We start from the raw sequence: 16,826 nt of genomic DNA, 5'->3' as shown, positions 1-16,826 counted from the left end.
AGAGGCCAACTGGGGCACCACCGACCTCTTCCTGGGACTGGGGCCTTTCCAGATTCAGCCTGGAGGTTGAGGCCGCGAGAGTCGTGTTATTTTAGATTTTCAAGATTCTCATTCAGCTGATTTCTCACAGCATCTTTTTCACTGAACTTGTGAATGTGTCTCACTGCATTCTTTGAGGTGGAAAATGATGACATCATTCGCCTGTATGAGGCAGGGCCTAGAAACTCCAGTGATAGTTAGGGACGTGGAGACTTGGAACCAACTGAACCCAGGGTGGCCTGGGAGCCCTTCCTCCTGGATCACCCATCCTACACACATTTTCACTCAGGAAGACTGAAGGGGCAGCTGGGGGCACCATAGGGCATTGAGGGCTGGGCCTGGAGTCAGGAAGATGAGTCTTCGAGTTCAAATCCAGCCTCAAACACTTACTAGCCGGGTGACCCTGGGCAAGTCACTTCACTCTGTTTGCCTCAATTTCCTCCTCTATAAAATGATGTGGAGAAGGAAATGGCAAACCATTCCAGGATCTTTGCCAAGAAAACCCTAAATGGGGTCATGACGAGTCCAACACAACTGAAAGATGACTAAACAACAAAGGGAAGACTGATTGAGGGGTTATGGGTTGCTGTGCAGAACAAGGCTGGCGCTGCACGCATCTGTTTGCCAGCATCTCCGCCTCTCCTCCCTTACAGGGCCAGCCTTTCAAGGAACCAGTCAGTGCCTTGTCCTGCTTTATCAGGAGTTCTTCTGGATCAATGTTCCAGAAACAAAGATGGATTTTTTTTACTCTGTCTCCAGTGGCATTCCTGGATTCTAAGCCTTAACCTTAAGAAAACATCCAGCTTTCCCCCTGAACATAACACTGTTGCATAAACTTGCTTTTCTACTTGCCCTGAAGCCCCAGCTGCTGGGGCTGGCCTTCGTACTCTGGGCAGCAGAATAAACGCTCTGTGATGATTTTGTATAAGAAGTAGATTCCTGGCCACTGTTGGTGTCCCCAAATCAGACCCACTTGCTTGAGCCCAGTGTGTGTGTGGATACTAAGCTGGAGCCAGAACCGCCCCAGAGATGTCCCAGTCCCTGCCAGTCCTGCCCTCCCCAGCCCCCTCTGCCTCCAGCACTCCCTTGAACAGAATTTCCAAGGTTGCTGTTGGCAGTGATGGCTGAGAGAAAAGGTTTTCCTCTTAGGAAATGACACTGCTGTTTGTCATTCTTATTTCTTACTGCCCTGTGAGGAGCTTTTCTGCAGAATGGCAGAGATGACCTCCTCAGGAGCAAAGGCTCAACTGGAAAGGAAACTTCTGTTTTAGTCCTGAAGAACCTGACCCCAAAATGGTCAAATTTCCAGGAAAACATGTCCTTCCAGAAGACTTCTCTTGGCTGGGGGTGAAGGCATGTCTCAGTTGGATTCCAACGGAAGCCTTCCCCTCTGATGGGACCAGGAAGAGACATTGTGATTGTCTTGGAGTACAATTCCTCGAAGAGAGGGGGGGAAAATATGATTTTGTGTTTGAAGCCGCACAGCTTTTAATTGTCACCATCTTGTGGGACTCAGAAATCTCCCTAACAGAATTCCAGATGAAAGGAAGGAGGACAAAGTCCCCTAACCAAGTAACAGCTGCAGCGTTTTCTGGAGGAGTGGGTAGATCAATCTTGTCCTCCAGAGAGGGACATTTTGGATTATGGAGGTCATTCTTAGGGTTTGGCCAGAGTTTTGAGGTTAGGAAAAGCCTCATAGAAGGAGCTGTGCTCAAGCTGGCTCTCCCTCCCTGCAGGCAGGAGGGAGGAGGAAGGGATAGGGGTCTTGTCCAGGTAGGGCAAACTCTGACACCCCTGACAGTTCGGAGGCCCTCTCTACAGCATTCTTGAAACTGTAGAGATTCACTTCCCCTCCACTGTGTCTGCTTCAGAAAAACACTGGGCTGAGGAGGGTCCTTGCTGGTGTCTCCCCATCCATCTATTCCCAGCCGCTCATCACCAAGCCACCCAGTGGGACCTTTGTCCTTCCTGGAGTGTGTAGCAGCCTGTGCTGCCAGCAACGTGGATCCAAGAAGAGCCCAGGAGAGACAGGGAGAAGGGAAGTGTTGCTGACAAGATGGAACCTTGAACGCATCCCTCCAAAAATGTTTGTTGTCCAAAGTTCCTTCTTTTCAAGAACTGGCTTGGGATGTGGGTTTAGGTCCAGCCTTCTGTTCCTTGTCCCATCAGCCCCACCAGCCTTCTATGTCCTCATGTTGTACGAGAGGTGCAGACCTTCCCTAGTCAAGGGCATGTGTTCAACGGTAGTTCTCTCCCCAAGTTCAATTCCAAGTCTGAAGGAGCCTAGAGGTTCCTGCTCCACAGAGACCTTGGCCCCTGATCTCCTCCAGTGAATAGGAAGTCCTGGTGCCAAGCGGTGTGGATCTGTCTGTTGTTTCTCTGTCAGAGGATGGAATCATTCAGCCAGGAGTAAGGGTAGGTGGTGACCATGGAGACAAGTTCAGGAGTACCGAGGCTGGAGTTAGGATACCCTGAGGTCAAATCCAACTCTTAACTGTCCATTTAACTCGACTTGAAAGAACACGTCCACAAATTAGCACATACAAGATAGGCCCCAAGTAAAGACAGTCACATTTCATGTGAGAGAACACTAGCCATTGGAGCCATCAGGAGAGATCTCCTTATGGGCAGGCTGGGTGCCACCAAGCTGGGCTTCTCTTGTAAATGGCCCTTAGTTCTCCCCATTGGCCCTCAGGATGTCTCTTGATGGACCCAGGGGAGGAAAGCATAGTTGAAAATATTTGGGGAAAGAGTCAAAGAAGTAGGTACAAAATGACGTTATCTCCAACCTCAGCCAGAAGCCTTTCCCTCCTAGCCCGAGTGGATCTTGTTTATGAGAGCCACAGGCACAGTGCCCCACACTAGACTGAGCTCCTGGAGAGCAGGGGCTGGTTCTGCCTTTCTTTTTGTCCCCAAACTTAGCGTTCCTTCCTCCCCCACACATAGTAGGTGCTTTATAAATGGAAGTGAACTGATTGTCTCCTGATGAAGAGTGATGGAGTCAGAACGCAGCGTGAGATGTCTATTCTTTGGATATGGTCAAGGCAAGAATTTGTTTGGTTTAACTGTGCATGTGGATGGAAGGAAGAGGAAATCACTGTCACTGAAAAATATCATTCTTAAAAAGACAAGAAAGACCCTTCAAAACTTAAGGCCAACGGTCCTGATTTCCAGGAAAGGGGAAAGAATGAAATCTGCAACTTCTGACCAGTCTGAAAAATGTACCTGGCAAATCAACCACCAGGAACCCTAGGGACTGGAAGGAACCACTACCTCATGCTTGTAGCAAGACATTGTCAGCCATAAGGATGAACTCAATCAGTACAGTAGCTGACCTTGATGTCAAGTTTATCCTCATTGAAGGTATTCGACAACATGGCTGAAAATACAAGTACACAACCTCGTTTCACTCCATTGGTGACCGGGAAAGTGTGAGAGCATTGTTCGTTGTCCAGAACCCAGGCAAGCATGCCACCCTGAAATTGATATACAGTGCTGAAGAGCTCCGCGCAACCAGATTTGGAGTCAATTTTCCATAAGCCCTCACAACCGACTGTCGGCAAAGGCCTTGCTCAGATGGACAGATGTTGTGTGCAGACCTCTGCTGTGCTCTTGGCCCTTCCCCCAGAGTTATCAGGCAGCAAGCACTACGTTGACTGTTCCTCAGCCTTTTGTGAAGCCACGTTGGCTCTCAGGGAGATGGCTATCTTCCAGGTATGAGTCGATCAGCCTATACAGGACTGAGAGAGGGCCCCCTGTGATTGTCGCAGGACAGACTATTTCCTTTACCTTTATAGACATGGACAATGGAGGCATCCTTGAACCCCTGGGGGGTAACCTCCTCTTGCAATATAATCTGGAAAATTTAAGTGAGCTTTTGTATGAGCGGTGGACCCCCCCACCCCCAACCCTCCCTTCCCTGCCTTGTAACTCTGGAATAGAATCGGCACCAGACACTTTGCCCCCCAAAAGGAACCTAATGGCCCTCCAGACCTCTTCAGTTGGAGCTTCAGCTAGGGAGGGATTGACTGCCACCTGCGGTAAATAGTCCCTCCCAGTCCGTAGGGTTTCTGGTGGTCCCCTAGACTCTATCTCCCCTCCCCTGCTCTCCCCCGACAGGAAGCTCTGCCTGTTTCTTCCCCTTGTCTCCACTGCTTACCTTGTACTCATTTGTCACATACTGCATCCCCCGGTCTCACTGGTCTTCTGGCTGTCCCCTTTCTGGATTCAGGCATTCCCTCTGGCTATCCCCCAGGCCTGGAAGTCTGCTTACTTACCTCCCAGGCTTCCTTCCCAACCCTCCTTAATTCCTGAGCCTTCGCTCTGTTTCTTTTCTGTTGTTTCTCCAGCATATGTTTGCTTTGTACATAATGGGCCTGTCTTTGCCTCGTTTTGTATCCCAGGGCCTTTATCCCATGGCTGGCACATAGTTGGTGCTGAATAAAGGTAGATTGACAGTCTGACAGCAGACGCTTCATGCATCTTTATTAGACTAAATAGGACTAGAGTGGGGCTGTGCTACCCACCCACTACTAAGCCAACCTTGTGGACAGCATGGTGGGTGTCCCAGTGAGGGAGGGGATGCCAAGGATCCCCGAGCACCAGACTCTGGGAGGGCAGCCTTCAGGTCACTTCAGCGTGCACCTCACTTGAACACCACTGGTCTTGAGAGAGAACATTGTGTGATGGGATGACTGGGACCCAGGTTCGGGCCGCTTGGGCACCTGTGACCTTGGAGCCCCACCTCACCCCACCCACTGGCCCCCGCTTTGAGTCTGTGACCCTGGGTCACTAGCACACACTTGCCACCAGAGAATGGTCTGGATGATAGGGTTCTTTGGAGAAGGTTTTCTGGGTGTTCCTAGCTCCTTTCTGTGTTTGTCTCCATCTCCCCACTCAGGGTCTGGGAGCCTGCTGCAGAGACCTTAGCATAGTAACCAGAGGTACATGGGCTTTAAAAAAAAACCATCTGGGTTATAATCTGTTTCCTTTGTAATGCCTCATGTTTGATTTTATGCATCTAAAAACCCCTCCCTCATCCTCCACAGGGATAGAAGGGATGGGAGAGGCTCCCCATGACCCCCAAGGGCACCTTCCAATCACCTTTGGCTCTAGAAAGCCTAAGTGCGTTGTCTTTGCTTGTGTTTTCTTCCAGCGAATGCAATGTATCTGGGAAGCCAAGAAATGCGGACCATTTTGGAGAGGGACAACTCCACCATCGAGAAACACTTAAATAAGGTGATTGTAGGTGGGGCTGCTGTGAGGGTGGGGGACAGGCGCTACTCCATCAGTCACAGCAGAATGAGAGACGGGCTCCTGGGGGCTCACCAGCATCTGTCTCCCAAAGTTTGGTTGTCTTTTACAAGCTCAGAGATTTTCCTCATCGGTTCAGGTGGCCCACAGAATATCGGAGCTAGGAGGGCACTTGGAACATCAGAACATGGGCAGACAGCCTTAGAGGGAACGCATGGAGCCATTCCTCTGGGTCGTCAGCGCAGCCTGGCTTCCCCACCAGCTTTACGTGGCCTGCTCGGGTCCAGGGCTCTGCCACGGAGTGCCCTTGCCTACTAGCACACAGCTCTGTCATTCTGGGTCTGCTGTGCCCTGGGGGGCCGACATTGGAGAGAGGTGGATGGAGACCCAACGTCAGAGGCCATTTCCTAACAATTCAGGCTGGTCCAAAGGGGAAGGGCCTGCCTCAGCCAGTCAGGAAGCAGCTATTAAGCACCTACTATGTGTTAGTCACCGTACTGAATACTTGACAAATATGATCTCATTTGGTCTTCACAACAACCTGGGGGGCAGGGAGGGGCTGTCATTGTCCCCATTTTACAGATGAGGAAACTGAGGCATGTGGTGGTGAAGTGACTGACTCAGAGTTATTCACCCAGTCAACGTCTGAGGCTGGATTTGAACTCAGGTCTCCCAGTGTTCCATCCAATGCACTGCTGAGCTGCCCCTTGGGATGGCAGAGCCTCTGTTTGCTCCAGACATCAGAGCAGCCCAGAGCATGGGCTCCTTCCGCAGCCAGCTACCCCTTCTGTCTGGCTGGGTGCCACCCATGAAAGCCATTTATGCCAAATTAAGCTCACAGTCTTTGGGTCTTACTGTTGTCCTGCATGTCCCAGAGAGAAGTGTCCCTGAGCAGGAATGTGGGAGGCTGCCTGACTCAGAGCTTGCAGGGCCCTAGGGCTCGAGCTTTGCTTCTGGCAGATCCAAGCAAGTCAGTCAGCCCTGCCCCCATACCTTCCAGATGCCAGCTACAGTGCCAGCTACTCACATTGCCGTTCCCTAAGGCCGAGGCTCCTGGTCCAGCTCCTTTCTCTGGACGCTGCCCTGAGCCCCATGCAGTGGTGTGGATGGGCCCACAACCGATGGAGGGGGCTGTACACACTCCCCTTTACTCCCTAATTGGGCTGCCTCAGACCTGCTCTGCTTCCACCACAGTCCCAAGATGCCCTGCTCCACTACCATCCGTCTCTTTTGTGAGACTCCTTAGCTCCCTCTTCATCATCTTCCATTCTGTTCTTCCTTTGGCCAAGCCTTGAGCCAGCCTCAGACTCGGTCCTTGTCCAGACCAGCCTCTTCTTGTCTCCTGTCCCCAGACAGTCACCTGCCACCATGCCTGGGGTCCCACCCGTCCTTCATCTTGAGTTCCCTGCCTTGTTCTTTGTCTCAAAGTCTCCATTGGCTCAGAATCTGGCCACCTTCGCCATCCTGGGCTCCACATTTCTCCAACAGCTTCTTTGGTCTCTGTTGGGTAACATGAGCTGCAATGTTCCCCACCATGGAGACTGTGGATCTGACACCCCTGCTGGCTTCACATTTAAGAAACTGTCCAGCATGTATAACCTATATCTGATTGCTTATTGCCTCAGAGAGGGAGGGAGAGCTAGCATTTGGAGCTCAAAACTGTAAATTAAAATGTTTTTTTAACAAGGAGAAAAGAAAAGAAACTTTCCAGCTTTCATCCTGGATTGACAACCAGGCTCCATCTCCAGCCTGAGCCTGCCTGGCACACCCCTCACTTGGTGGTTACCTTTCTTCTCCCTTTCCCCCCTGTCTGGAGAAGCTGAAAGGTAGGGGCCAAGGGGGTCTTCATGGTTTTACTCTTATGATACTGCCAGAAGTGTCAGCATATCTGTCCTGTCCTAGTCCCAAGCCAGGGCCGCTTCAAGGGCTGGGTCCCTTCTGAAAGCGGTTTCCAAAGGCTGACCTGTTCCCACGGACCACCAGAGGTTGTCCATCCTCAGCTGGCTGTTCACACATCGTGGAGCCTTTTCAGGAAAAGAAGCTTTCTCTAAGAGTTCTTGAGAGTCCCCTGCCTCGGGAAAGTAGGATACACTGCCCAAGACAGAGCTGATGGCCCCAAGCTGCCCTGCTGGGGTCCCGGCCACATGTGAGTGTCCTGGAGGCCTGATAGAGAAAGGGCATCAAGCTTTCTGTTGGAAGCTTCCCAGGGATAGAAAAGATGGCCCTCTGCTGTGTCCTTGGAAGATTTCTCCTTCCACAGCTGTTTCCCAGACCCTCTCAACAGCACGAGTCCTACGCTCTCCATGTTTTGATCAGAATAACCAGTAGTTCTCAGTACCCCCAGGGGGAGGATTTGGGCCTGGGCTCGATGTGGAGACTCAAGCACATGGGGAAAGGAGGTGGGGTTGGAGGGCAGGAGGGACGTTACTACGGGCATTCCACTTTGGAGGGAGCATAAGGATCCAGAGAGCCTGGTCTGGCCTCTTGGGCTCTGTCCCTTCAGCACCACCCTCGCACTCTCCCAGCTGAGGGGCTGTCATCTGTTCCTGGCTCAGGGACTTTGAAGCTATGCCCCTCTGCCAGGGCCCCTCATCTCTTCCCCCGTCACCATCACCCTCTTCTGTGCGGTGTTTTCTCCTGCTAGAACATCAGCATTTTGAGGGCAGCATGTTTCCAGGGTGCCTGGGTTTATAGTAAGTGCTTTCTCCCTCCCTCCCTCCCTCTGAGGTCAGCTCACTGCCTGATATCAAGAGCCTACAGAAGCCCCCCATTTCTCTACCTGGTATGAGTGTGCCCCCCTGCCTCACCTGTACCCCTGGAGTAAGGCGGTGACACAGGGCTGGACTTCATGAAGGTCGGCAAGACCCGAGTTCAGATCCTGCCTCCGATGCTTACTAGTAAGCTTTGTGAGCCTGGACCTCTGGGCCCCAGTTTCCTGATTTGTAAAATAGGGATAATAATTATTATATGTAATAAAAATAAATAGTGATAACTAATGTAGTTATACATTACATATAACAGTAAGATAATAAATAATCATTTACAATGGTAATTTAAAGAATAATTTAAAATAGGGATGATGATAACCTCCCAGCATTGTCCTCAGGACCAACTGAGATCCTGTCTGTAAAGCGTTGTGCACACCGCCAAGGACTGCATCTGTGGCTCAGCTCAGGCGCCTCCTCCTGCAGGAAGCCCTTCCTGACCCCCCATTTACTCCTGCCTTCTCCTTCCCTGAACCTCCTGGTTTGGGGGGCACTGAAGTAATGGGAGGGATGGACCTGCCTTGGCGGGGAGGGGGCTATAGAGGGACTTCTTGGTCAGGTACCAAGCCCTCTTAGCTTGAGGGTGCCTTTGAAAGGAACCCCCAACCAGCCAGGTGACCCCAGTCCTCAGGCCGCAGAGCCTTTACTCCAGGGGGATGTCTGCTAACGCCACATTCTTGTGCTCTTTCAGCTGATTTTCTACTATGGAGCCTCAGACTCCTGGTGCCCAGTCCAGTTCTATGAAGATATTAAGAAGGATTTTCCCAGTGCAGACATTAAGCTCTGTGAGAAGGGCATCAGACATGCCTTCATCCTCTCTTCCAGCCAGGAGATGGCCGCCATGATTTCAGACTGGCTGGAGGACGTCCTGGCCAAGCTGTAGCATGGCCTGCGGGGGCAGGAGGGAGCTAAGGGAATTTTCATCTGGTGATTCTAATGGGAGGGAGCTCGTAGAAGAGCCTAATCAAAGTCGAGCTAACGAATCGAAGCACAGTCATTCCCCACTTTGGAATCTGGAATGCAAACGAAACAGCAGAAGACTTGATTTCTCTTGGTGATGGGAACGAGATGTTCTGTGACAAAGCCCGTGAGGAGAGTCAGCAGCAGCCCTTCCTTTGTGCAGAGTGGGAAGGCTTCTTAAAATGCAAAGTTAGAAAATAGAAACATCTGTGCTCCTTGTGTAGTTAAGTGTGAGAAAGTCCCCAGGTGTGTTTAGAAGGCGTGCCTCCCTCGAGGCCTTTTGAGGCAGCCCCATTACACTCTGGGAAGGCCAGGACCACCAGGTCCTCCAGGCTCTGTGCAAAACCAAGGGAATTGTTGTTCTGACAACACGTTGGTTGGCAATGCTGTTTGACGTGGGAGCTCTTCAGAGCCTGAGCACAACATAGGTGTGTGTTGGCATGTGAAGCCCTGGCCTGGCAGGGGCTTGGGAAATAGCCCTTCCTCCCCATGAGCCTCAGTCTTCTCAGCTGGAAAAGGAAAGGTTAGATCAGAGGATCTCTAAGACACTCTCCCAACACTGACAGCCAGTGGCAGCAGTTCTATGCATGAGAACTGAGAAACAACATGGCAGCTGCTTCCCACACATTGTGTCTGGGGCGCCCAAAGTGTTAACCTGGTCAGGGGGTGCTTGTTTGTGCCTCCGCTGACTGGTAGAACCTTGGTGAGGGGCTGAGTGTCTTAGCCTGACCTCAGAAGACTTGCCTTCTCCCCGTCTGAGCCTTGGCTCCTTGTCCAGAAAACAGGGCCCCTTCAAGCCAAAAGCTGAGCTGTGACTCCTGCCCTCCACATCTGGGGCATGAGAATTCCTTGTCTCCTGAAGTCTGTTTTCTGTCTGGGTAAATATAGGGTTACTAGATCTTCATGTAATGAGACCTCTGTCAGGATCAGACCTGGGGTGCGTGGGCCCAGTCTCAGACTTAGTCTGTGGTTTGCGCCCCTACACCCATCAAGAGACCATGGTGATCATCGCCATCCTGGAGGAACCAAATTACACAAGATGGAATTTCAGAATCTTGTAGGGCACAATCTCCTGGCTTTGACTTCTTGGTGCAGTTCAGGCATGCTTGTTTAAAAACCAAGAAATGCTCCTGGATCACCAAATAATAAATCCGTCACATTTTAAAATATCTGTTGCTTTTGTGTAGCTGGACCTGTCCCCTGAGGTGCCTGCAGTGCCTCAGTCCTATCTGAGACAGATTTGAGTCCTGGCTCCTTTGTCCTAAAAGATACCTTTGGGGGGGGGGGGGGGGCAAGGAATCCCAGGTACTTAAATGCTGTTAGTAAGAAGTTTCCTGGGCAGTGATGGTCAGGGGGCAGCACTGAAGGATCTCCAGCGCTTTTAGGCATCAAGGAATTAAAGATTGGCAAAGAGGCTGCCCAGCACATCAGTGGGAAGGATCTTGGGGAAGTCAGATGAACCTGCACACTCTACCTGGGACAGCTGGCATCTCAGGGCACAGAGCACTGGGCCTAAAGTCACACAGACCTGAAGTCAGATCTAGCTTCAGACCCTAACTTGCTTCATGACCCTGGGCAAGTCACCTCATCCCTGGCTGCATCGTTTTCTTCAACTGTGAAAGGAGGATAAAAGTAGCACCAACCACCCACAGTTGTTAAGAGGATCAAATGAGATGACAGTTGTAAAGCCCTTACCATAGTGCCACACAGTAGGCACTTCAGAAATGCTTATTTTCTCCATTTCCTTCCTCACTCCTTTCTTTCCTTTTTCCCTTTCCTTCCTTCTTTCCTCCAGTCTCTTCCTTTTTCCCTCCCTCTCTTATTTCCTTCCTTCCTTCCTCTCAGAAAGGTACAAGGATTTTGCTCCCATTCGGTTCCAGTGTCATCTCTATGTACATGGCTCCTGCTCTATTTCTCTGGCCCCAGTCTCTTTCTCATGATCTGCCTCTTGGACCTTTCCAACTAGATGCCCTCTGGGGCAGCTAAAATTTGGGGCAGCCCCAAAACAGAACTCATTCTCTTACCTCTCTGTTGAAGGTGATGTTCTTTCAGTCATCCAGGTTTGGATCCTTGGAATCATCTTGAACTCCTCCCTCCCTCATCCTGTATGTCCAGTCAGTTTCCAGTTCTAGTTCATTCTTACCCTCCAACGTCTCCTTCATCCATCTCTGCTCACAGAGCCACTGTCCCCAGATTTTAGCAATAGCTTCTCAGGTCTCTCCAGTCCGCCCTCCACACAGCTGCCAAAGTAATTATCCTAAGGTTAGGGCTGACCTGTCACCCTCTGTCCAGGGACCTTTAGTAGCTCCAGAATTAAATATAAGTTCTGCTTGACTTTTAAAGCTCTTCACAAATATTAACTGGTCATGGATAGGCTGAGCCAGTATAATAAAAATGACAGTACTACCTAAATTAATTTACTTATTCATTACCTTACCATTCAAAGTACCTAAGACTGACTTTATAAAGCTAGAAAATAACAATTCTTCTGGATGAACGAAAGGTCAAGAATCTCAAGAGAAATAAAACTGGCAGGAAGCAGGGTCTAGTCACTCAGCTAATAAACATAAGTGCCTGCTACGTTCTTTGCTAAGTGTTCGAGACACAAAGAAAGGTACAAAACAGTCCCTGCCTTCAGGGAGCTAGCAGTCTGAGAGGAGATCCTACACACAAGAAGCTGGGAAGGAGAGGAGGGGGAGCCCTGGACAGCTGAGCTTGTACTCTGGCCCAGGAAGAATGCCCACCCTCTACCCTGGCTAGTCAGGGACAGAAGAGTCCCTGGTGAGAAAGGTTCATTTGGTGGTGCCGCTGCTGACGTCATCTGTCAGGAGGATGAGTTTCTGGAGACGATGGCGAAGGCCAAGGGAGTAGCGAGGGGAAAAGAGGAAATGCTGGTGAAGAAATCCAGAGATAGACTAGTGGGAGAGCTTTGGTGCACAACAGACAGAAGTAAATGAATGAGGAGCTGACTCCAGCTCCTGGGGAAAGGGCTCCCTGTTGACAGAAACAGCTGGGAAGTATGGAGAGCCGTCTGGCAGAAATTCAGTTTAGACCAACGCTTCACACCAGATAGCGTGTTTAGTTCCAGATGAATACATGCGTGAGCACGAAAGGTTACATTATCAGCAGATCGGAGCAATAAGGAAGACATTTCCTTTCACATCAAAGGACAGGGAAAGAGTTTATGAGAAAGCTACAAGTAGAGAGGTTCACAGAGGATAAAATGGATCACTGATTTACAAAGAACTGAAAACATTTTACACAAGACCCATGCAGATGAAATTAAAAGGTAAACAGGCAACTGGGGGTGGGGGTGAGGGTGGAGGGAATCTTGACAACAAGTCTCATTTCCAAGGGATATAAGGAACTGATTAGTAAGAAGATTATAAATTCATAAATAGAGGATATAAACAGGCAGTTCTCAGAGGTGGACACCTAAGCTATCAGCAGTTATCACTAGTAGAGAAATGTACGTTACAACGACTCTGAGGTTCCACCTGTCACATTGGTTGCTGGAGGAGCTACAGGAAAAGCAAATAGCTCTAGCATTGTTGGTGGAGAAGTGAATTGATCCCACTTTTCTAGAAAGATATTTGGAACTCTGCCACAAAAGCTATTAAACTATGTCTGCCCGGGGATACAGCTACCCAGAGATCGCAGAGAGAGGAAAAGGATAAAATGTACAAAAACGTCAAAACTAAGGGGTGCCCATCAGTCAGTGAGTGGCCAGGTAAATTAATAGAATTGTAGTGGAAGTCCACATGGGCCATAAGAAATGACCAAAGGGATGGCTTCCGAGAAGGTTGGAAAGACTTGTACAAACTGTTACCTGTGAGACAATGCTATTAAATGTAACAGCAGCAACAGCTAACAGTTACTAAGCACCTACTGTGTGTGAGGGCTGTGCTAAGCTCAGTGTCATCTCACTGGATCCTCACAATCCTGGGAGGGAGGCACTATTGTGATCCCTATTGTATAGATGAAGAAACGGAGACAAACATTAAATAGGTGGCCTCGTGTCACACAGCTGGTCAGTATTCAAGGCTGGATTTGAACTCAGGTCTTCCTGATCCCCAGGCCCAGTGCTCTCTCCATTGCTCCATCTAACTGCCCAGCATCTAACACCAATATTGTTAATGATACTAACAACGCTAGAAAGAAAAGAATTGGAGCGCGTTAAGAGTGATCATTCCAGTGACTCCCCATGATTCCAGGGGGCTGCAGATGGTGCAGAAAGAGACACCAGGTTAGACTGGGACCGTGTCTTTTTATTTGTTTATTTACCATAGGGATTGTCTTCTTTTTAAAAAATCATCTCAATTGGGGGATAGGAGACAAAATAAATACTTATTCATTGAAAATTGAAATGAAACACAAAATCTCTTGAAACTTATCATCATAATTGTTGGGACTTTTTGAGGCATCTGGGATTAAGTGACTTGCCCAGGGTCATACAGCTAGGAAGTATCTGAGGCCAAATTTGAACGTAGGTCTTCCTGACTTAAGGGGCAGTTCTGTGTCCACTGCTCTACCTTGTTGTCCCTCGTTATTTAGAGCCATGAGAAGGAAGAAAGCTCTCCTTTGGTCATTGCCTAGTGGGATTCGTTCTCCAGTTCCCATATAATCAGAGGAGGGGCTGGTTTGGGGTTTCCATCATCATCTGCTTTCATGCTTGAGAGGAACAGAAGCTGTGTCTTGAGCCTCTGGCCCTCCCCCAGGTGCATGGTGGCTGTAGGAGCCCTTCGTGATGGGCCTTCCTCACCTTCCTTGACTTCCTCAAGCTCACTCCAGGTTCTGACCAAGGGGGTCTCTTTCCCATCTCGAACTTGTTGGCCTGGAATGCTTTCCCTCCTCACCTCCAGATTTCACCTTCTGCCACCCCCAATAGTGCCCCATTACCTGATGACAGCTGACCAAATGCATACATCTTGTATGTGCCTCCTCACTGTCCTGCTCTAGATGGGGAGCTCCTTGAGGATGAGTTGCTCTTGCCTTTCTTTATGTCCCCAGGCCTTAGCCCAGCACGTGGTTGGTTGGTTGGTTGTTATCCTTTGTCTTCAAAGAGGACAATGGAATTGCCACTCGCAGGAAAATGCCATGCCAACATCATCAGTGCCTATGCTCCCACCATGATGAACTCGGATGGTCAAAGAAAAATTATATGTAGAGACCCTCATCATTAATGTGCCAAAAAAAAACAAGCTTATCGTTCTGGGTGACTTTAATGCTAGCGTAGGCTCAGACTACCAGACTTGGCAGGGACTCCTAGGGAGGAATGGAGTTGGAAACAGCAACAGCAATGGTCATGTACTGCTGAAGACTTGTACATCACATGACCTCATCACCAACACTATCTTCTGTTTACCTAAATGCAATAAAACTTTATGGATGCACCCTCGCAGCAAACACGGGCATCTAATAGACTTTGTGATTGTAAAGAGAAGAGACAGACAAGGTGTGAGAGTGACAAAGGCAGTGTGTGGTGCAGAGTGCTGGACTGATCATAGACATCCTTTCCAAGCAAAATATTTGCATTCCTCAAAAGCACCACCCCCAAGGCAAAATGACTACCAGAAGAATTAATGTCAACAAATTAGAGTCTTCTCTGAGCTTGAACAGTTTGTGGCTAAGGTGGAGGGAAAGTTGAGCCAACACACAGTTGGCAACAGTGGAGCAGAAAAGGAGTGGGCAGCTCTCAGAGACTTGGTATACGGCCCTGCATCTGCTCATCTAGGTCAGAACACTCACAAACACCAAGACTGGTTTGATGAAAACGATGGAGAAATTCAGAAGCTGGTAAATGAAAAACATGAACTCCACAGGATTTACCAGCAGTTTAGTTCATCTACCTCTGAGAAGGCAGCATTTAATTCCATCAAAAGCAAAGTACAAGCAAACCTTAGAGAGATGCAGGATTCCTAGCTCAGTAAGAAGGCAGTTGAAATTCAGTTTTATGCTGATAGGAACAATCCAAAGCTCTTTTATGATTCCCTGAAAGCTATTTATGGACCAAAAACCTATGGTGCACCACAACTACTCAATTCTGATGGAGCCACATTGATTAGTGATAAGGACATGATCCTAGAGAGATAGGCTGAACACTTCCATAGTGTTCTCAACAGACCATCATCAGTCAGTGCTGAGGCCATTGACCATTTACCTCAGGTTGAAGTCAATCCCTCCTTAACTGAACTTCCAACTGAAGAAGAGGTTTTGAGGGCCATTAGACTCCTTTCATGTGGCAAAGCATCTGGAGCCCAGCACATAGTAGGTGTTTCATCAATGCTGTCTGGTTTATTGAATGATAGATAACTGCCTGCCATGTGTGTGTTCTATCTATCTTACAGACAAAAGCCTGGGGAGACCCAAGGCTCCAGAAGGCTCCAAGTCCTGCTGAGACATAGTCCTAGGGTTGGAAAGTCCTTTATGCTGGTGTCACTCTTAAAGTTGGAAAGAGCACCTACAGCTTTTCTGGTGACTGAATTCCTGTGTAATGTCTTTTTGTTAGAAATGTGGCAACACCTTTTTGCCAAGGATGGAGGATGACAAGGAGGGGAAAATCAATTTTTGTTAATGGAAAAAAATTTCAAAAATAAATTTTAAAATGAGTATTTCTATTTTAAGTTCTTCCTTTGCAAAGAACACAGAGCCTAATGTAGTGATTGGAGGGGTGGTTTATGCAGACCTCTAGGATGCCCCATAGCCCTCCTGATTTCCCCAGGGGAATTAATTGGGTGGGTTTCACTGCTTGCCAGAAGGTATCCTCTGTCCGGAATGAGGAATTGGTGGAGAGGTCCAGGTCCCCTAGCAGTGTTCAGTATTGCCCAGAAGCCAAGCTTTAGTGTCTGTGTGATTCTGGGGGCAAGTCTCATTGGGTAGGGATAGTGGCTAAGGGGCTGGACTTGGAGTAAAGGATGGCCTCTGACCTCTCCTGCCTGGGTGTCCCTGGACAAGACACTTAGACCTCAGTGCCTCAAGACCCTCCACTGTAACAGAGCTGCGGAGCTGCCCTGGGAGAGGAAGGCCAAGCCTTCATAATGCAAGGAAATCACAGGTCTGGATTAAATGTGTGTGTGTCTGAACAGATACAGAGGAGAGAATGTGGCGTGTTTGTGTGCATGTGTATGTGTGTGATACAGAGGAGAGAATGTGTGGCATGTGGCTGTGGGTGTGAACCCCTTTGTGTCAGAGGCTTCTCTCTGACCTGGGGGACCAATCAATCCTGTAGCCCTTGCTCCCTCCCAGGTGGTATGTGGAAATATCAGGATTATTTTGCTAACAAGGCAGAAATGACTCCTCACCTACTAGGAACTTGCAGTCTCCTAGTATCTGGTAGTTGGAAGGGGCTTTGGTGGCTACTTAGTCCAGCCCGCACCTGACAAATGGTCATGCAGTTTCTGGAAGACTTCACCACCCCCTTAGTGCCTTGGGTCCTCATCATTCCTCACCTGGACAATGGAAATAGCCTTCAGGCTGCTCTCTCAACCTCAAGCACCTTCCCTCCCTCCACTCAGTGGCCAAACTGATCTTGAGGCTACTGGGTGGCTCAGGAGGTAGGGCCTTGGGCTGGGAGTCAGGAAGTCCTTCGTTTAGAGACTTCTTGGCTTGGTGACCCTGGTGAGCCTCAAGTTCCAGTGCCTGATAATACCAGATAAAATGTACAGACAAAATGAGATGCTATTTGTAAAGCACTGCGCAAACCTTAAGCTGCCATATAAATGCTGTCCTTTGGGCTTGTCGGACTCTTCATGATCCCATTTGGGTTTTCTTGGCAAAGATGCTGGAGTGATTTGCCAATTCCTTCTCCAG

At 49.2% G+C, this 16,826-nt stretch overlaps 1 protein-coding gene across 8 annotated transcripts in view; it reads left to right on the top strand.

The window, feature by feature from the left end:
• The window catches only part of LDAH (lipid droplet associated hydrolase), a 60,811-nt gene extending 45,185 nt beyond the window's left edge, over positions 1 to 15,626 (top strand). For 6 of the 8 annotated variants that reach the window (XM_072649783.1, XM_072649377.1, XM_072649545.1 and 3 more), the window contains exons 6-7: positions 5,195 to 5,277; positions 8,749 to 15,626. In XM_072649783.1, coding sequence (XP_072505884.1) covers positions 5,195 to 5,277; positions 8,749 to 8,940 — 275 coding nt within the window. In that variant the 3' untranslated portion in view covers positions 8,941 to 15,626. The remainder of the gene's footprint in view (positions 1 to 5,194; positions 5,278 to 8,748) is intronic. The other 2 variants (XM_072649700.1, XM_072649623.1) reach the window with 1 other exon arrangement.
• The last annotated feature ends 1,200 nt before the right edge of the window (positions 15,627 to 16,826 follow it).

This window comes from Notamacropus eugenii, chromosome 1 (genome assembly GCF_028372415.1).
Source record: "Notamacropus eugenii isolate mMacEug1 chromosome 1, mMacEug1.pri_v2, whole genome shotgun sequence".
NCBI classification, from domain to species: domain Eukaryota; kingdom Metazoa; phylum Chordata; class Mammalia; order Diprotodontia; family Macropodidae; genus Notamacropus; species Notamacropus eugenii.
Note: the sequence above shows the minus strand (reverse complement) of the source record. Positions and strands in the feature narration are given on the sequence as shown.